General features: G+C 37.6%; 1 protein-coding gene across 6 annotated transcripts in view; it reads left to right on the top strand.

Moving 5' to 3' along the window:
• ARSJ (arylsulfatase family member J) overlaps positions 1–21405 on the top strand; it is an 85123-nt gene that overhangs the window by 33045 nt on the left and 30673 nt on the right. For 3 of the 6 annotated variants that reach the window (XR_008206454.1, XR_008206453.1, XR_008206451.1), the window contains exons 2-3: positions 3248–5600; positions 7293–11827. Coding sequence is in view for 1 of the 6 variants with exons in the window: in XM_052681807.1 (XP_052537767.1) it covers positions 3248–4649 (1402 nt within the window). In the remaining 5 variants the exon portion in view is untranslated. Of the gene's footprint in view, positions 1–3247; positions 5825–7292; positions 12097–21405 lie in introns of those variants that run through there. The other 3 variants (XR_008206452.1, XR_008206455.1, XM_052681807.1) reach the window with 3 other exon arrangements.

Raw genomic sequence — 21405 nt, 5'->3', positions numbered from 1 at the left:
GGAGTCTAGGGGACTCCCCCAAAGTATCAGCATGTGCCTCTTATTTCCTTTATTTTTTGCCATGCTCATTTTTTTCTTCCCTTGCGCAGTCTAAATACAGTTTCAAAATGATAATGATGCAATATTTTTCCTTTAGCTACTTATGCAGTTTATTTCTATATAATCACTGTCTTTTGCTCAGATTCCTTTGTTTTCTCATGAAACATCTGAAAGTCCTTTGAAAATATAATCCTTTCACTGGAAAAGTAATAGTGGCACATAATGGATCTATTAGAAAGGCATGTGGCACAGAAAAGTTAGCAAATCCTGACCACTTTTGTGATAGTGAAGAGTGTCCTGATAGTTATAGGCTGCAATTGCATTGAGACACTTCTGCAGTTGAAATATTCTATCTTAAAAATGATTATTTACATGAGTCAATTTACATATGCGTATCTATTTGTATGTGTGCATGTATGTATATCCAGAAGTGTATCTGCCAGAAATACCAGACACATACACATATGGGAAACATACCAGAAGTATGTGAAGCAGAATTTGAGCAAGACTGTTCTGTGTGTATTATAACCAGCATGCTGAATAACTTACTGCAACAAGGGGCACTGCTGTATTTCAGATATTTTACTAAGAATAATGTGTAATAACTAAGAATAATGTCTAATAACTGAAGCTAATTCTTGATATTTTTTTAGTTCAATGTTTTTCAAATAGCCAGTGTAGGAATTTCATGCTTGGATGTATAATTGAAAAGCTGGGAAATCTGTGTGTTGGTTATGATTTTTTAATGTGAATTAACTTTGTATGGGTTTCATACTTGCTGTGTAAGCTTTGTCAGGAAGCAGCTTACTTTGCAGTGTGCTGTGCTGTTACCCATTCCCCTCACATTCTGCTTGTCTGTCAAAGAGTTAGCAGGGTCTCTATTACTCCAGCATCACTGTAAAGAAAATTCCAACAGCAAATGCCAGCAAAATCAGTGTAAAGGGAGACACTGCCCAACTGGGGCTGGGTGGTGATCTTTAGTCTGGCAGGGATGGAGAAGGCAAGATCTATGCGCTAGAGTAGCAGCGTGGGAGCTTCAGTCAGATCCAATCAGGGGAATTTGCTGAAAGAGTTGGACAAGGCAGGGGGACAGAGAAGGGGAAGGAAATTAAATATCTTCTTAGCATAGTACCCTGTGGGCTCTCAAAGAAATAGTGAACTGAAATATGGGGCATTTCCATTATTCATTGTGGTTTCCTTGCTGTAGTTTACCTGTTCTGAAAGAAAAATGCAACTAATCATGGAAATGATGTGGATGTTTGTGCATGCATGACATTTCTTTCATGGAAGTAAAGTGTAAAGCCCAGAAACCCATTATTTTGGAAGTGCTCTGTTGCTATGCAGTCTGTCCTGTCTCAGCACCAGCCTGTGAGTTTTGGGACAGTTGGATGGCAGGGCTCCAGATGCACAAACTAGTTACAGATAGAAACAATGCTCTGAGAAAGTTCCAGAGAGACAGAGGGAAGCAGTGCTGCTTAAAGCAGAGGAGCACAACACCCAAAGCTTCTGCAGTTATTTAGTTGGACTACAGCTTCTGGTTCTGTGAAAATAACGAAAGTCCAAGAATAAAATGGAAGTTAACACAATTATTACAGCTTGGCAGGCATTAAGAACATCCATGTTGCCTACTAAGATGTTGTCCAGGCAGACATCATATAGAAGCAGACTAGGTTATTTATGGGCAGGCAGAGCTTAATGTTTTTAATTCTGTAGATAGCTCAGGAGGCCGATCAGATTGGCAATATTAGCAGAATGCGTCAGAAAATCCCAACTTCTGTTACCACAAAATAGTAGAAGTATTTTTGAGGCGGATTCACAGTGGCGAGGCACCTAGCAGTTCTATTCATGTCTGAGAATTTTATCTGTTCTTATAATCAGGGAGAAGCCTCTTTTAGTTTACAATGTGCTGATAAATTTTATTTGTAGTGTCTAAGTGTTAAAAACTGACTTGTGCTTAATTTTTGTTACTACTGCCCATGCTGAATTTGTTTTTTAATGTTATGGATACTGTACGTATTCTTTTCTCGCAGACTATGCTGCAGGATTTATTATCTCATCCTTTAAATATACTATTGTTGCAGTTGCCAAGTGCAGTATAGGTATATATATGTTTACCACTATCAAATCGTGAAGTATTGTAAAAATTGTATTCATCCAAATATTTTTTCATAATCATTGTGAAATGGTAACATGATAAAGCTTTCTGTGGAGAAAAAAAATATGTATCTCAAAATGTCAGTGCTCCTGTATATCTAGATATTTTGACTAACTCAGTTTCTGACAGGAAACATTTCAGAGAAATGTTAGGCATAGACAGAAAATGAGTGCTGAACAAAAGATCCTTGATGAAATTACCACTTTCTTTTCAGTGATTTCTCACAAACATCTTTCACTGTAAATTTCCTTTTAGTTAGGGCAAACCTAACTCACCATCCATACATGCTTACACTTCTTCCTAAAGAAATGAACGTCACAGCATGAGACTGTAGGTGTTCTGGACTCCAAGAGGTGCAGAGCCAAGCCCCATCATGTATATGCTGATGACTGACTCAGTTGTTCTAACATTAGCAATGTTTCTACTAAATCATAGCCCATACGCATGTTGCATGATGAATCACCAGAAGTCTGGTCATTGGGGCTTCAGGATTGTGCATGTTGTGAGAACTGGGCCTGAGTCATGGCTATGGTACTTAATTCATGCTCAAAAATACAATGCAATCATTCTGCTTTTTAGGGTTTGTATTATACATGAGGGATACTGGAAAAGTCTGTGAGTTTGACTGCTAGCTTTAAAATAGTAATGCCTAACTAATGCTTTGCAGGGAGCTTGTTGCCTCTGAGATTCTCTGACACTGCTCACAGCTACAAGGAAATCAGAGTGCTAAAAATGAGGCCAAAAGGGAGGGGAGTGTGTGATGTGCTGTGTCATGTTACTTGTTCAGTATTGTTGCCCAGTGGCCAGCGAGGGAGAAGCCACTCTTTTGAATGCTCGTGAAGTAAAACAGATGCCATTCTCCTGCTTCAGCAGATTTAGTAGTATAACCTTGTTAGTTTTTGACATATGCACTCTGAAATATTTCAAATAAAAATTGCTTCGTGCTTAAGAATTGTTTCTATCAGTTATATGCATGGGTGTCCATGGGTAAGGGCTGAAGGCTTTCCTTTTCCCCCTGCCTGATGCAAATGTCTCTCTCCTGCCTGCCCCTAGGTACCAGATACACACCGGCCTTCAGCACTCCATTATACGGCCAACCCAGCCCAACTGCCTACCTCTGGATAACGTCACGCTACCTCAGAAGCTGAAGGAGGTTGGTTACTCAACACACATGGTTGGCAAATGGCACTTGGGGTTTTATCGCAGAGAATGCATGCCCACACAGAGAGGATTTGACAGTTTCTTTGGCTCACTCTTAGGCAGCGGTGACTACTACACTCACTTCAAATGTGACAGCCCTGGAATATGTGGCTATGACCTGTATGAGAATGATAATGCAGCTTGGGATCACGACAATGGCATCTACTCCACACAGATGTACACGCAAAAAGTACAACAAATATTAGCTTCTCACAATCCCAGGAAACCTATATTCTTATATATTGCTTACCAAGCTGTTCATTCGCCTCTTCAGGCACCAGGAAAGTATTTTGAACATTATCGATCCATAAATAACATAAACAGGCGAAGATATGCTGCGATGCTAGCTTGTTTGGATGAAGCCATAAACAACGTAACCCTTGCTCTAAAGAAGTATGGTTACTATGACAATAGCATTATCATATACTCTTCAGATAACGGTGGGCAGCCAATGGCTGGAGGAAGTAACTGGCCTCTCCGAGGGAGCAAAGGAACATACTGGGAAGGAGGTATCCGTGCTGTTGGGTTTGTCCACAGCCCCCTTCTGAAAAACAAAGGGTCTGTGTGTAAGGAGCTTGTGCACATCACGGACTGGTTCCCCACTTTGATCACACTGGCTGAAGGACAGATTGATGAAGATATCCAGTTAGATGGTTATGATATATGGGAAACCATTAGCGAAGGCAGACGTTCTCCACGGGTAGACATCTTACACAACATTGACCCAATTTACACCAAAGCCAAAAATGGTTCTTGGGCAGCTGGCTATGGGATCTGGAACACTGCAATTCAATCTGCCATCAGAGTGAATCATTGGAAACTACTGACAGGAAATCCAGGATATAGTGACTGGGTTCCTCCGCAGGCCTTCAGCAACATGGGCCCCAATCGCTGGCATAATGAACGTGTTTCTTGGTCAGCTGGCAAAACTGTGTGGCTTTTCAACATAACTGCTGATCCATACGAACGGGTGGACCTCTCTGCAAAGTATCCTGATGTAGTGAAACAGCTGTTGAGGAGGCTTTCACAGTTTAATAAGACTGCGGTTCCTGTTCGGTACCCACCTAAGGATCCACGGAGTAACCCAAAGCTGAATGGAGGAGTCTGGGGTCCATGGTTTAAAGAGGATGAAAAGAAGAAGAAGTCAGATAAAAGTAAAGGTGCTAATAAGCAAAAGAAGAACAAGAACAAGAAAAAAGCAAATCGGAAAAAAGGACAGTCATTGCATTGCCGATCACGTCTTGCTGGTGGATAGACTTTCAGCATACTTGTTTTTGCCAAGCCTAAGACAGCTTGGCCCAAATTCCTTGAATTCTGACAATACACCAGAAATGCCTGCTCTGCACTATGGAGGAAAGCTGTCATCTTTTAATTTGTTCTCAAATTTCACTCGGATGAGATATTTTGACGCTGCATCGAACATACATAAACATCCCTGTGACAGACTTTCTCCTCTACAGGAAGAATGGTGCTCTTCCATCACAGCTACATTCCAGATAAGAACACAATTACTCCTAACTTCAGAAGGCCCATTTTTGGTGGACAAATGATTGTTCCTTGCCTGAATTAGTTAGAATTTTTTGAGAGTCTGGAATGGCAGATGATTCATAGAGAGAAAGGAAAAGCAAAGCTTGAAAACTTCTGTAGGTCTGAGAGTATTAGCCACCAACCTGTGACATTTTTTGATAAAACACAGCAAAAATTGAAGCCAACAGTATCTTTTTTGGGGGTGCTAGGGAGAGAAATAAGATAGTAGGAAAGCTGCTTTGAATTAGACAGTGTCTCTCTTAGGTAAACCAGAAATACTTTTTAAATTCCCTAAATGTGCTAACCTTTCCTCATTTGTAGTAAAACCAGAAGGTTGTTATCAGCACACCTGAATAACTAGCACATGTCATATATAATTTATTATAGGCATAGGCAAAAGCACATCACCAAAGTGAATGTAATATTTAAACACTTTAAGATATCTATTCTACAGAACATGCAAGACGTAATTTATTTTACAGCACAATACTTTCTTCTTTTCCATTCAAACTTTAATTAGTGGGTGATGCAAGGGTTGTTTATTTGTTTTGCTTTTGATTTTTAATTTTATTTTCACTCAGTCATTCAGAGTTTTGTTCAACAGATCCAAATCCTCAGAGTACTGTAAAACAAGGAAATGCTGTAGACACTGCTAGGATGAGAGAGGAGAATGATTCAGGTACATCATTTCAATATGTATTTGCCTCCAATTATTTTGAATGTAACAAAGTGATTATTTAATTAAGTAGTCACGTGAGTATTGTTCAGTTTCTGTACAGAAGCTAGGCCATCTTTGTGTTTGGGGGGAAAAAATCTACTTTAAACTTTTTATTTATGTGGCTATTAAAATAGTTTATTTTTATGGCACTCGGGAAAGTAGTCTGTCTCTTTTTTTGCATCAAAAATAACAATTCTATCCTTGCTTATTTTAAACAAATTCAGTAAACTTATTGTTATTCAAACTTCTGAGGCAGAATTTCTTCTTCCAATACACGTATGATTTGAGAGCTCCTTCACCTTTGCCTCCTTCCAGTATGTCTGTGAAGATGATTAATGGGATGTACAGATTGTATATTTCTGGTGATCTGTGATAATTGATACAATACAAATACACATTCAACTTTCAAGATGAATTATGTAAAACAGATTATTCATTTGCTAAATAGCTGGTAACACAGTTTGGTAAAATTTAAAGTAAGCATGCTTTCCAACTACATCTCATTTGAATGAGAAATCGCATTCATATAAACTGACTACAGTTGAAAAATGAAAGCATTTCTAAAATCATTGCACACTAAAGTCTGAATCATGTTCAACACTCCAAAATGTCCCCAGTCTTTTTTAAAAGGAACTAACTGCAGATGTATATTATCAGAACCTGGTAATTTGCAAATTTGCAGCTACAAAGCTGAATAAAGCTGTCATTAGCAAATATTTAGAAACAAGCTAGTCAAATTTTAGAGTTACTCTGTAATGCATACACTGAGAAGATCTAATGAGTGGACTTCTTAACTAAGTACTTGTAAATAAAGGGATAATGTGTGTGTGCATGTAAGTGTTCAATATTGTTACTATTCTTTTCCATTGTGTGATCTCTAGGGGAATAATTAATCTTAGAAATCTGTCTAGCTTTATTTAAAATGCAGAACATCCAGTGAGTAATTAGGAACTCAGCCTTTCTCTAAGAGAATTTCTCAGTTCTTTTAAAGGTACTATTAATGTCATTAAAAGGAGCAATAATAACTTCTTGAGATATCATGCTCCAAAGTGTCCTGTGTAAAATACATGATTTTGAGAAAATGCATGGGTTTTTTTTTGTCTTTGAGAAAAAGTGAGACTTCTAAAAGTAGTGTGCATCAGTTACCGATACACAAATGTGTGTACCAAGTAGACAAATGCAGATACACTTTTTATGATGAATATTTCTAGTCTGAGAATGAATCTCCATTTCAGGAAACATTAGGAGAAGAGTCAAGGGAGCAGGAACTGGTTTTGAACCAATATGCTGTCTGGTTTACATTTTAACACATAAATGATCATCTTTATCTTTGAAATAGGCCTGTATTGAACACTGAGTTCAGCACCAGTAAGAAATAGTAACGTTTCTGACTTTCTGAGGTCATTTAGAAAGGGCCCAAAATTAGATACGTATGCTAAACTCTATTTAAAAAGGGATTGAGATATTTTAATTTATTTTGACATAATATAATTAAGACACTGTAGTAGAATGTTACACAATCAGTGATCATTCTTATCCATGAAATGTTTCATCATTGCTTTGGCTGTTACTGGTCTAAAGCAACCAGGGAGCGTTATTCTCTGGTCACGTTTTATTTTGTGATTATTTATTTCTGTTTTCTTTTTTTCTCAGGCAAAATGAGAGTCTTTGAATGCAAACAGTGCAAAGCAGAACAGTGGATCAGTTCTTGCATGAAATGTATGTGCCAAAATGTAAGTGTTTGTAGAGCACACATTAGGAGTACATTTTCTAAGGCTGCAGTGGCTGTCAGTTAGGATGATTCCCTTAAAAATCAAAACTCTGATCTGGTTTAGGGCAAAGGTTGGATTTACAATGTGTTAAAAATAGGCACAATTTGATAGCCTTCTTGAACCATTTGCTGAGAAGATCATGGTGAGAAAACACCACGTTGTCATTTTCCTGTCTACCTGTTACTCCTGTTTTCACTCCAGCAATACATTGTTCTCTTGTTTTCAGTGCTACTACTCTGCTCTCAAACCAAACTTTCTGTTTACAGAGTTGTAAGTAGTACATTCATTCAAAGAGCATGATTTCACAGGTTATTTACATCCCAGGATGTGTTACGTGTCCAATCTCAGGGAAGATATGAGAGGTAAGCACTGCAAACAGTTCTAAGAAACCACTGAAACCACAATCCTGCAACTCAGAATCAAAAGCAACAGTCCTGCCAGTTGCTGGACAGACACACTAAGGCAGTTAATACTTTGCTCAGGAGGATTTCTTGTGCAAATTTTGAGAAGATCTAGAAAAAGTCTTCACAGGGAGATTGGCAGGAAGGATATTTTTTTTAAGTTATCTCAATTTGTAGGCAGATTTAACAAATGCTATGGGTACAACAAAAAGTCAGCTCTGATTATAACTCTCTGTGATCCTGGACAATAATCCCTACCAGAGCAGCCCCAAGAACGAGAAAGACAAATGCAGGGCACAGAGCAAGAAAGAAAAACATGAAAAAGGAAAAAAAAAACAGAAACACAAAAGCCTTTCCTCAAAATCTGCATACCAAGCATATTATTTCATGCTAAATTTCTCTTAAAATCCTTCAGGTGTGAAAAATACTAGTTCTGTCCTTTTTAGGATTTCTCAATCTTATTCTGTGAATTGCTTTTCAAATGCTTCAATGATTTTATCAACCACTGTTATGTTAGCTTTTTGTTACTGTTGTTACTTAGTTTCAAATGACGTTGGAGAGAAAAATATTATCCTGGCTACAGGTAAATACTAGTGGAAGGAAGTACTATGAATGGTAAGTAAGTCTAAAATGACAATCTTTTTGTATGGATCTTGTTGTAAGAGGTGAGGGACAGTACTGAAGCTCAGGAATGGAAGATGAGTTATCATAAGTAATGGAGTCATTAGTGTCTGAAGCCATCTGATAGGTTTCTATATCTGCTGGGACACACAACTGGTATAGAAAGTGAATTAGGCCATTAAACCTGTCTCTCTGCCTGGAAGTAATGAATGCTGATTGGATTTCAAGCTGATGAAAGAGCACTCATGCTTCCACCTATACAGGATTATATATAATGGGTTATCTGAGGTATTGTCTAGACAACACTGAAACTTACTGGTCTTACTGCAAAGAATAGACAACTTTTTTTTCTTTCATTGCTCTGCATATTCAGCACTGTGCACTCAATGCTTTTACACAGCCATCCACAGTTTCAAAGTTGCCTTTTACTCATATGGATAGCATTAGCTTTTTGCATCACAAAGTGATACTGCAACAAAAGTTAGAGCATATGGTGTCAGATACTGGGCAGCTGCATTTGGGACTAGGAACTAATGCTCTATTAAATTTTATTTTAATTGAAGTAGCTTCAGAATTGGTTGATGGCAAAGAGTAGCTTCCATAATGCAATTAGATCGAAGACATGGTTATATCTTAATTCTTGAACTATCTTGAGATACTCAATTCCTTCCAGTGGCATTCTGGAACATAAATGTGGATTTTGGATCTATCGACTTTGACAACAAATGTCACTGAGAATTGGTCATTCTCTGAATAAGGAAAAATAATGGTAATAACACATGGTATGATCTGTAGGATTTTTTTTTTTTTTCAGATATAGAGATATGTGAGCAAAGAACTATATCTCTGCTGTCTGTTGTCCATTCTATCTGAGTCCTGAAAGAAAGTTTGTCTTCTTTAGTATATAACATTCAGAGGCTAACTACAGGCTCCCTTGGTCATCTTGCTTTAAATTGAGAATATTCCCTTGCAAAGTAAATAAAATATGGTTTACTTCATGTTGCATATATCCTAAACTGTACTATCAGTGTGAGGTCCACTTTTCCAAAATATAGCACTAGCTCAGAAAAGTACTCAGAAATTCACCTGTTAACTACCGCCTTATTGATCTGTATTCTTAGGACAGCACTGGCTTTGCTCTTTTTACTCTTAATCATTTATTTTCTGGTTTCCAAGAAAAGACAGAGAATGTACATTCCAACAACAAAAAAAGAGCGTAAGATTTAACTGAGCAGGTAGGTAATACAAGCTTCCCTTCTGTGTTCCGTTCCTGTAGAGCAGCGTACTAAATAAAGCATTTCATTTCATTTCCGTGGAACATATTTTAAGTTCTTGATGAAGCAAAAAGGTTATGTAAAAGGCAGGCCAGTGTGAAAAGAGAAATATGTTCCCTTTCCCTGAGTTATGCTTGTTTTTGCCTCTGCCAAATGAGTTAATAATAGTAGATATAAATATAGCTTAAAGCATGAAAGAAGTTCTTATTTAGTGCTTGGATTTAAATGGGTGTCGCAACACAGGTATATTCCATGGTACAGTTATAAGCTATTTCATAAATTCCATTTGTATGAGTTATAATCCAGGCAACATTATGAAAGTTTAGCTTGCAACCAAAATAAAAGAACTGATTAATGAATGTTTTTGTCAATTTCAATAATGAATGGAGAACGGGGTCTGAATATATAATATCATATAAACATAGAATAAAAATTGTTTTAAAAATTCCTCATAAACATCAGTCTCTGTAAAAGTCAACTATATAATCATATAAAATTACTATAGGCCATGATGTTTGTTGTCATTCCTTAACTTTGTCTAAAAAGAACACTTTTGAGAATTACTTGACACAACCATGATTATTCTTCTTTTGAATGAAACTTTGCTCCTGCTAATTAAGATTATCTAGCACAGAACTACATGCAAGAGAAAGTGAAATGATCCTGAAATCAGGAATGGTTCTCCATTAAAAGTATCTAATATGCAGTTTCAAAAAGGCCATAAGTAGTCTCAGAACTCAGTATTTGCTGAAATCCATTGTGGCAGACTAATTTATTTGTTTTAGATAACAAATACATGTTTTTGTTTCTTAAGGTGGCTAGAGAAGTAGGGAAAACATGACCCTATGAGAAAAGAAAGAGTACTAAGCTGTGGCTGGTATGGTACACAGAATGAAAAATTTGCAAGTTGCATGAAAGGAACAATTTGGGAGGATAAATGGAATGTCTTTATACTTTGCCTGTCATCACCTGCTGGTTCTTTGTTTTGTTTTGTTTTGTTTTGAGAAAAAAAACTTTACAAGCTCTGAATACTGGCAAAACTTCAAGGTAGAAGGTGTAACTAGTAATCTTTCTTCTTTGGGCAACCCTCTTAAATCTTCTTCTGAGAGCACACCTCTTTTTGTATTGATTAGTTCATCAGTTTTCATCAGCAAATTTCATTACATTTTATCACTTTGCATGGAGTGAATAGAATTAATTTTGACAAGGATAATGTTGAAGCTTTTTGTTCAGTACTGTTTATCTTCACCAAATTTCTTATGCCCTTGAAGTAATCTCTGAGCAATCTCTTATCCAGATCAATTTCTAGTATACAAGAATAATTGATCTCTTAGTACTGTGCGTGTAGCTACCGAGGATTTGAAAATTACATTGAAATCTTTTCCATACTGTTCTGGCAGCAGAGAAGGGTGTCCATTGTAGGCATGGGGTAAAATAAAAGTAAATCTCCACAAACAAGAGTTTGCAGGGCCGTGGAAGGATAATACAGCCCCAGCCTGCACGATGCCTTCAGCGACTCACAACCTTGCAGCTGCTCTCTTTAAACTCAGTTTCTTTGAGATTTGTACTGCTACTAGATTTTTTGAGTTCTCTTTGAAAGGAAAAAGGCCAAATGATTAATTTTGCTTTTGATATCAATGTGAAAATGTGCTTGGCACCCTCCTGTGTTGAACAGCAGCATAAGAACAAAATGTGCCTGGTTTACATCAAACCTCCTCTGGGTTTCTGTAAGGGAGGAACATGTCATGCTGCTTCCACTCCCACCACTCTTCTCAACTTCTCACAGGTCAAGCTAGCGAGTCATTAACATGAAAGTCATTAAGCTTTTTAGCATGTGAGTGTGCCAAGCTCCACAGAACAAGTTTAAATGAAACAGTACATCTTCTGGTTTCTGTACCTTCTTTCCTACAACTTTCTTCCACAGTTTCACGAACTTGGGGTTGTACTAAAATCAGAAGATTTTGTCTATTGCAGGTTCAGCAGACTGAGATATCACTGACATCTGTTTCCTTCTTATCCACTCCTGCAAAGGCCAGCATCAGGACTTGTAGTAGAAGACAGTCCTTGAAGTCCAGCTAAAATCATGTCTTTCTCAAATTTGTCATGATTGCTGCCAAGAGGTACACAGGTTTATACATTAGACTTCTCAAATGCAGTGTCTTGCTAACAACACAAGCTTACTGGGTTGCTGTTTTCTGTATTTTAATTCCTATTTAATTACTTAAACCTAGTAAATTCTGTTTAACTAGAAGATAAAAGTTACTTGGCTAAACTTCAAAAAAAGCATCCAGTTGTGATTAAAAGCAGAAAAGAATTTTAAAAATCTATTACTTCCCATTTTATATCTCTTGTAATATTTAATATCTGAGTTAAAAAATATGTCTAACTCCTTTCTAATTTTTTTTTTTCTGGCTACAGTGTGCTGCCTTTTGATGCATTTATTCCTAAGACTGAATAGTCTTTTGGCACCTAGTGTTTTCCTGTTTTGATTATACATCTGTACACAATCTTTAACTTTTTTTTAAAAAAAGCCAAACAGTTGGGATCCTTACAGTGTTGCTATAGCATTGTATGGCACTTTCTCCAGTTCTCCAGAAACTGAGGCTTTTCTGCACACCTTCTTCAGTTTTTTGGTAGAGAAATATGAATGTCAGAGGTGAATACAACATTACAATATTAATTTCATTCAAGCTGTAAGAAGGAACAAATACCACCTCCTCAGTAGTAAGGTGTAGACCTCTGCCTCTGATGAAATGCATGCCCCCCCTGTGACTCTTGAATTAAGGGTTTTCACCACCCTAACTACTAATTCTGGTACACCTTTATCCCTTGTTATATTCATTCTGTGCATCAGTTCAGGAGCGTTAGTAAAACACATTCTGTTGAATTTATGAAGTTTACTAAACTTATCAAGTAACTTTCATCACTTTGTGGCTGCCCTGACCCCTTGCTGTATATCACTCCACCAGCCTTTGTGTCACCTGCACATCTTGTCTGCAGTCATTTTGTATGGGTTGGACGCAGTACTCATTCCCATGAAAGTTTTTCCATTTCATCATGATTTCGAACTGCCACGTTGAAGGCCAACCGATAAGCTTTTTGCCAGTGCAATTTGGTGTATGCTTTGTTTGCACCATCAGAGTTACAGTAGTTTGTTGATTGCTTAGTTCAAACAGCAAAACAGTTTTGCACCAAACTGTGTAGGGAGCCTGAATCTCCTGTGGTGGATGGCAGCAGTAATGTTCAAATCTTGCCCTGCTGGCAGTACTGAGCCTAGAGCATCCCCTGCTGCTTTGGTCTCAGGATGGCACTTCCCAGCTTGGGAGCCCAGGAAAGGAAAGGGCTTCAGAACTGTGCATCTGTTGTTCAGTGTATCTCTTACCCCTTGTGTTTTTAATTCTTGCACTGGGAAAAACTTTTTTGAAACTTCCCTGAAAAAAAGACTTTGAGATTTTTTCAGAGCAATTCCATTCCTTATTTCAAGTTCCATAGCCTTTTTCCAAAAGCACTCTGGGCAATACAGAAGATGAAACTGTATCGATAGAGAGGATATCAAATACACTTATTATGCTTTATATCCCCAAAATAACCTAATAGCACCCATGCTTATAATTCAGGGAAGATACAGAGTTCCTCCTCTAAGGTGTAAATTTTTCAAAACTCACTTTTCTCTTTTCATGATTCATGGGAATAGTCCCTGTTTAACTTGCGCTTATTTAAGCCACATGTATTAAATTTACTCAGACATGCTTCAGGGCAGCATGCAAGATGAGTGTTCTAACAGCTGCATTCTCCAAACTGTACATTTTGATCATGTAAGTGAACATTCAGTGCCATAAGATAGCTGCTTTCCATAGCCGTGGACAAATCTTCATTCTGATTTTCTTGGTTCTGAGTATGCCTGGTGATTTATCATTGCTGAGTGATGAAATTTGCTCTGTCTCGCTGAAGCACTTAATGTGATGCACTACCTAGTTTTTTCTTCAACTGTTGTCCTTCACTGTGTGTACTCTTGGTTTTGAGCACTTACTGTACGTTTACTAAATCTGCCCTTGCAGTTCACAGTGCAGAGCACTATGTCTGTCCCTGTTTTACCTACAGAAAATGAGACACAGGTTGTTCCAAGGTGACAGAGGAAGTCATTGGCAAAGGCTGGCAAAAGCCCAATGTCCTGAGCTGTAGCCTGATGTTTAAACCATAAGGTCAGCATTCCTCAAACACTTCATCAGATGTGCTCTGCCAGAGTTTTGTAGCAGCAGTAGTTAAAACAGAATGCAGGTACTACTGGTTGTCTCTTAATTGCTTTGTGTAGCTGCTGCATACTGGATTTGGAGATGAGGAGAGGTAATGGATGCTAATGGATTGAGGGGGTGAAGACTATGTTCTAAAATACACTGCTAACTGTGTCCGTGGTTTAGGTGGGAGGAGTGGGGAGTAGAGGAATACTCAGGTCTACTTAATAACTTGTGTCCTAAGTCCTTCAACTGAATACAAGATGAGTTATGTTTTCCCCAGGATAATATCCAATATATTTGTAGAACTGTCTTCTAATTCTGTAATTTATTCTGTCTGTAACTACATCACGATATCATTTCGTCCATTCATTCACATTATATTTTCACTTGGTACTTCCTGAAAATAGAAACAAAAGTACAGTTGTGTACAAGGGTATCCACAGTGACAAAAAACATTGTGAGCTTTAATAATGAAAAATAGGGCAAGCCTGACACTTTGCTATTCACAGGTCTAGGTGAGATATTTACTGGCTTAAATGAGTATTTCATGAATTACAACTGCTGGTGCAACAGCAGTAAACCAAAATGGCTGTTTATTTAATTAGGGAGGGAGATGTAAGAAACACTGTTGGTGGGTGTAGTATCACCAGCAATTGCTTTTATCCCCAGAGGTAAAGGTGTGTCAACAACTCTCTCCCTCATTGTCTCCTGAGAAAGAAACTCTCAGGCGTGAAAGCATGTTTCTAGTGTTGCCATGAAGATTTATCAGTCCAGTGACCGGTGTACAAATATCATAGCTCCATAGTTTACTTTAAAGAAAAAAAGAGTTGTGTTTCAATGTGTATAAATTGTATATAAACTTACACTGCAAGATCTCAGTGATACTTTAGATATCTGCTATTCATTACAGTCCTGGTGGGTTTTTCCCAATTCCCTCAACTCTTGGTCTCTCATTATTTTCTGTTACTGTGTGTGTCTTTTTTGTCTTTCTCTTCATTTGCAATCATAAATTATTTTCTTTATTTCCATTAAAAATAGTAATTCTGTTTGTAATTCTCAATCTGTATTGGTTCTGTGTTTATGTTTTGAAGCAATGCAGATATTTCCTGATCTGTCATATACAATAAATAGGTTAGCCTGTGCAACTAGATGAAAGATTAAAACGGCAATTTGTTAGTTAGTTGAAGCACAAGCTTTTGCTAAATTATCCAGAATGCTTTTGCCTGACCATCTGTTTCAAACGGAAATGAATCTTTGGCTTTAATTATAAAACTCTTATGGATATTATTTTTCTTCTTTTTCTAACTGAGTTAGAGAAAAAAATCCTTTTGGAAATTGCTTGAAATCTCCCTGTATTGTATGATGGTACGATTACCTGGATATAATAATATATTTTTATTAGCCTTCCTTTTAATAATTTTAAATCTCTTCCTGCACTTGCTGCAAGTTGAGGCAAAAGTCTGTTACCAAACTTTGTTTACAAACTTATTACAAGATACCATGTTATGAAGCAGTCCAAGTACAAAACATGTTAAACCATATGGAAAATCCACTGCAATTTTGCTAAATTGTTCCAATGTTTAATTACACAGATCATTAAAAGTGTGCACCCACTTTCTAATCTGTCTTTCTAACTTCGCCATCTGGTCCTCATACCATATTATAATTTTTCAGGCGTTCCCCCTGAATTTATGTAGGCTAAGACCAAACACAAAAAGCTCCTACTTCAGGTGCTATTCTCCAACAAAGAATAACCTGTCTCAATGTGTATGCGCTTTGTAGATATTTTTTAAAAGAAAGATGCAATTCTTGTTATTTTAAATTAAATGACTGTGTGGGAGGAGGAGACTGGTGTGGTCCTTTCTGGGGCTCTTAGCTTCAATTTTGTAAGGAGCACTAAGAGGAGCTCTCCTTTCCCTTCCTCTGGGTAGGGAGCATTCATGTTGTCAGCAAACCATTCTCCATTTGGTTTGTTCTAGCTGGGCTGGCCAACATGCGTACTGCATCCAGCACATACTTTTCTGCCTACCCGCTCTGAATCATAGCACTGTCCTAACTTGCATCTTCTGTTGTGCAGGGCAACGACTTCTTTTTATGACCAAGAAAAAAAAAGAAAAACAAACTGAGTTTTACTTCATGGCACGTTTTCCAGCTTTGCTAGAGAACTTGGCCCTAGCGAGTCACTAAGACCTTGAGCAAAGAGAGGAATCTGCTTCCTGCCAAGCTGTCATCCTGAGCAGAGGCCAACTTGTAGCAGTTCAGTGTGGAGATGAGTCAGTGAAAAATGGACTTAGGTAAACACTGTTAACTGATGTTACAGAAATTTCTGCAGTCTCTCCAGAGAGAGCTGCCTTTATTTCTTCATCCAAGAACTACAGAACTGGGGAAATGTATGAAAACTCATAATTGAAATCCTAGGCTACGTGCTGGTCTTCTCATCACTTTTATCCCTTCAGATTTCAGTTCTTATCCGTCTTCATCATAATCTTTTTGTGCATGTCATCACAATGCAGACCTACACATAGCACTGGTTGTGAAAAAGAAAAACAAAAGCTCATTCTCTTGAAAGGAACTCTAATTTAGAATATGCCAGATTCCCTTTTTATCTTCTTGAAGGTATTTTCTCTCCAGAATGACCAAGGTTACTTTCACCAAAACATACTTTATTCAGATGGTCTCATAAAATTCTTAAATTAAAATCAATATTGTTTTAAAATAAAACTTAAAAAGAGATTTTCTTCTTTCCCATAGCTAGCTTTTACTGTACAGAAATTGATCCTGGCAAGACGTGCATAGTATACTTGCATTAAATAAAGACATTTGCTTTTTAGGTGAGAAGTTTCACTACTCTTACATCATGGTCAGTTAGCTTGTACTTTTTAGTCCCGTTCAGTGTTTTATACTACCTTTAATTTGTTGATGTGATTTGTATCAATATGTTTAAGCCAACACAGCAGCTCCATAGCCATTGCCATCCCATGCAGAAGATAAGAATATATACTAATATGGGTTTATGTGGGGATACCAATATTCTCTTTGCCTGCACAGAGAGAATTGTCTTCCATTAAATTCTGCTTGACAGAAGATAGAGAATCCTTCCTGCGCACTTTGAAAGTGCTTGACCGTAGCACTTCTCTATTACCTTTGAATTGTGTTGGTCTGTCTGCCTTGTAATTTAGCAGGGTGATTTGTACAATCCTTCTGTCTAAGCACAACACTCAGACCTTGGATGTTATTTCCTAAAGCCTGCCATCTTAGTACTCCCTGCCACTGTTAAATCAGCCTGTGTGTTTGGTTTTTTTTTTTCCTGTGTGCTGTCCCTTTACTGTGTTTGCACAGGAAGTATATCCACACTAAACATTTCATACAGCCTTTAAAGGAGTCCTAAGAAGTTTTAGCTGTTACTTTAGAAAACGGCAGAGGCAAATGTCTTCACACTCCTCCCTTCTCCTCCCCCTACCATTTCTGTACTATATTCAGTGAGTGAAAATGATTCACTGTGATTCATTCCCATTCCCTCCCAAACTGTGTCCTTCCCTGAAAAGTAATATATTTATTTTACTATTCTCCATGAATACTGAGATTGTGACTTCTTTCTTTTCTTTTTCTCAGAAGTTTAGCTGTAGTTCCTATAATGAATAGGCACCTGAGGAGCATGAGAATAAAGCTGGTATTTAATGTGGAACCAGCTCTTTTAACCTCTTGGAGGAAAATGTCAGCTCTTGGCAAATGCATTCATGTTACTAGAATTGTTCAGCTGGACCTCACCGCTTCTAGGATATGAGATGGTGAATAATAGGATAAGAGAAGCAAGAGACAGAAGATATCTACAGAGTTCTCTACATGAAGATTGTGGCGTTACACTCTTGGCCTCTGAAAAATGTACATCATTTGCTGGACAGTTGCAATTGGTTTCAGTGAAGCAGAAGAGCTGTTGATGCTTCATTCAATTCTGCATTTGTTTGAAGGAAGACCTCCAAACAGCAAAAGAATTCATCTGAATTTTTACACCATCAGTAGATGACTGTTAAACATGATGTATTCTCAGTTACCGTCTATGTGTGTTTCTAGTGCTAAGCAATAAAAGATAAGCCAAGAGATTTGCAAACAATATCTTAATGATATTAGCACAGCGTGCAAAGTATGCAGCAAGAAGAGTCAGTGTGTTAAGCAACCTTATCCTAGAATTCAGGAACCTTTACTTTTCCATTCAAAAATTTGCTAAGTCTTCTCCTAAGGCCTTTGAGTGTTTGTCACTAGCATTAGGCCCTCTCTATCCATGTGGTCCTTAGAAAATGAAGCTTTGAATTTTTGTCTCAGATTCTATCTGCTACACATTGGATTGTGAAAAGTATGCTCAGACTCATTAAATCTACAGGGCTTGGAAGCTGTCCTTGTGGTTATGCCACAAACAATTTTGCATGCAGGACCAAAGTGCTGTAACTCTTTGGCATGAGGCACAGTGCATGCAAGAGCTTAGGAGCAGTCACGCAACCATCTCTTAACACATCTCCTGTTCTTCAGCTGCTGACAAAGAGGTGTATAACTTTTTAAAAAAGTTATAAGTTAAACAGATGTCCTTGGAGAGGCTGAAGACGAAAATATTTCTCAAGTGAGCAATTTCACTCACAGAGAATGGAAGCTATTTTGGTAGGTTTCTACAGGTAGCAAGGAGCAGAACTGCAGTGCTGTTTTCTGAGTTTTGTGGTTAAAATACAATACAATACCTGATGCAGAATGCTTGAACACATAGAGGATAAAGTCCTATAGGACTTAATTTTCACAGGCCAAGATGGGACAGTCCGTGTACAAATGTGCATAAGCAAGCTGTGCTACTGCACCACTTCAATTACTTCTACCTCCAAGTGGAGATCCAGAGGCACTATGAAATCTACAGACTGGATGATTTTGAACCTTTTTTCAGAGAAGTTGTGAATGCCAGTAAATAAATAGCAGATAAACTAGAAACAACTTCTATGCCACTGTTGATGGATGGCAGGGAAAAGCAAAAAGAAATATTAAGTAGGAAATTATTAGTTGGTGAAGGGAAGGGGAAAAAAAGAGAATCTTTTCATTTCCTTGAAGGTGCTTATTTCTTGAATTTAACACAGCTAACTTGACATATTCTTTCTTGAAAAAAAAAAAAAAGAACCTCTGCCTCTCATTTGCCTTTGCATTACTTTCATCTTGAGTGTGAAATTCCAAGTTACTGTGAAAAAGCTGCCCTACGAATATTCTTGGCAATACTGCAAGCAAAAAGTACAGGAAACCTCACAAGAGAGTTTGTTCCAGCAGCACTGCCATCCACGTTTCACAGCTGCAAGGACATTCAAAGTCAGTCTAAATACTGTCTTTTCCCTTGTACATTATCTTGCTGAAGTGAAAGTACCTGGGACCTGAAAAGTTTAACAAAGTTATGGCAGAATCACAAACTGCTGAAGTAAAGTGGAAAGAAAAAGTCATCCATGAGAAAAAAAGTTTCACAAACCATTTGTCTGCTGTTTATTGTTTCTACATTTCAGAGAAGAGAGACCGTGGGGAACATACAAGGCTGTATGGGAATACCTGGAAAAGCCCAAACCGTGTTGATTTTGCCATTAAAGTGCAGAAGCCTTCAGTGCTGAAACAGCATTAGAGTCTAGAGGGAATAGATGTAATTCAAAGCTTTCTTAGCTGATTTCACCTTATGTTCAACTACCGTCACTCTTGAGTGACACAGAAGCTCAGCCTTGGCTTATACATACTGTGCTACAGTTGCTGAAGCTTCTCAGGGTGCCCCTAAAGGAAAGGTAATATTGCTGAAAATATTCAAAGAAATATATTGACATAAATGCTTTTCTGTTTGGTTTTAACACCCATTTTGCTTTAATCTTGCTATATAACTAAAACTTTTAAGCTTGTTGTTTTTAGAATAATTGTTATTTTTGGCAATAGATGTTTTACTTATTTTTTAATGTTACTGAACTTTCTCAGTTCTCTGCTGGAATTGAAAAATCTTTGTTTCTAATCCTAAATTTGCTGTTTAACCCATGTGTGTGTTCATTTAGGGAAAATCATCCAAGAGGCCTGCTACAGTTTTAAGAAAGTCTGTATAGCAGTGTGAATGTCTGTGTGTGCAAACAGTGAAGCATATGTTTTTGGTAATTTTAATGCAGAAACACAACTTATTATTTTCCAAAATATAAAATTGGAATAATTATTTTCAGGGCGCATTTTGCCAGTCGTATTGAATACTGAGTAAAACTTCTCTGTAAATGTGAAGGTCTGGTTCAATAACTTGGAATACTTTTCTACTAGCCAGAAATAAAGCAGTAAATGGACAAATTCTAGACTGCTGAATTTACTGTAAGTAAAATGTAATCTCTAAGTAAGAATGACTGCTAATAAGCTTGAGCCTAATTGGCACAGTATTCAGAAATGAAAAGCTTACCTCAGCACTAAAAGTAAATTGAGTATAGAAATATAATTTTTGTGCACCTCTGTTCCAACTTTTGAGGATAAAGCACTGTGCAAAAAATGCATCCTGGAGCCTGCCTTCACTTTGTGATGCTCCCACTCCACTTTGATTCAGAGGGAAGTTCATTAATAGCATAGAATCTAAGCTAGGTCACAAAATTACAGAATCATAGAAAGGCTTGAGTTGGAAGGCATCTCAAGGATCATGAATTTCCAACCCCCTTGCCACAAGCAGGGCCACCAACCTCCCCATTTAGTATTAGACCAGGCTGCCCAGGGCCCCATCCAAAGTAGCCTTGAACACCTCAGTGGATAGGACATCCACAGCCTTTCTGGGCAGCCTCTTTAACCTGATATCCAGTCTAAACCTTGAGCTTAAAATCATTCCCCCTGTCCTGTCACTGCTTACCCCTGTAACAAGTTGATTCCCCTCCTATTTATAATCTCCTTTTAAATACTGGAAGGCAGCAATGAGGTCTCCTCGCAATCCTCACTTCTCCAGGCTGAACAAGCCTTTGTCAAAGGAATGTGTCAAAGTGTAATAAGTCAAAGTGGAAGAAATGTCTAGTATTAAGCTTCTGAGACAGCTTTTACAATATATTAAACCCATGATTAAAAAAACTAAATGTATTCTTAAGGTGTTTCAGGAATAGGAGATTGCAAAGCATGACTTTCAAACAGAAAATGGTAATGATGTAGAAGTGAAGTTCTTGATTGCACTAAAATAATCCTCTTTAAGAATTTTCCTGATTGTCTTGACCTTTTCTTTTTCTCACTTAGCTGATCTGCATGTGATGAGTTACTAGTTGAACTGGGTTTATTAAAAAAAATGCTCAAAAAGCAACCCAAGAATGGTGTAAGTGAAAACAGACGACAGAAGATGGCTATGCTAGAGCAACAATATTCATGACTAAAGAAATATTAGATAGCAATCTAAATAGGGCACTGGGGAAAACATTAGGAAGAGAGAGTATACATTTTTTCCATCTGTTACCATTATTTTCACA

Source organism: Tympanuchus pallidicinctus, unplaced genomic scaffold (genome assembly GCF_026119805.1).
Source record: "Tympanuchus pallidicinctus isolate F22 unplaced genomic scaffold, pur_lepc_1.0 scaffold2, whole genome shotgun sequence".
In the NCBI taxonomy this organism is placed as follows: Eukaryota; Metazoa; Chordata; class Aves; order Galliformes; family Phasianidae; genus Tympanuchus; species Tympanuchus pallidicinctus.
This window is presented reverse-complemented; position numbering and strand designations above follow the sequence as displayed.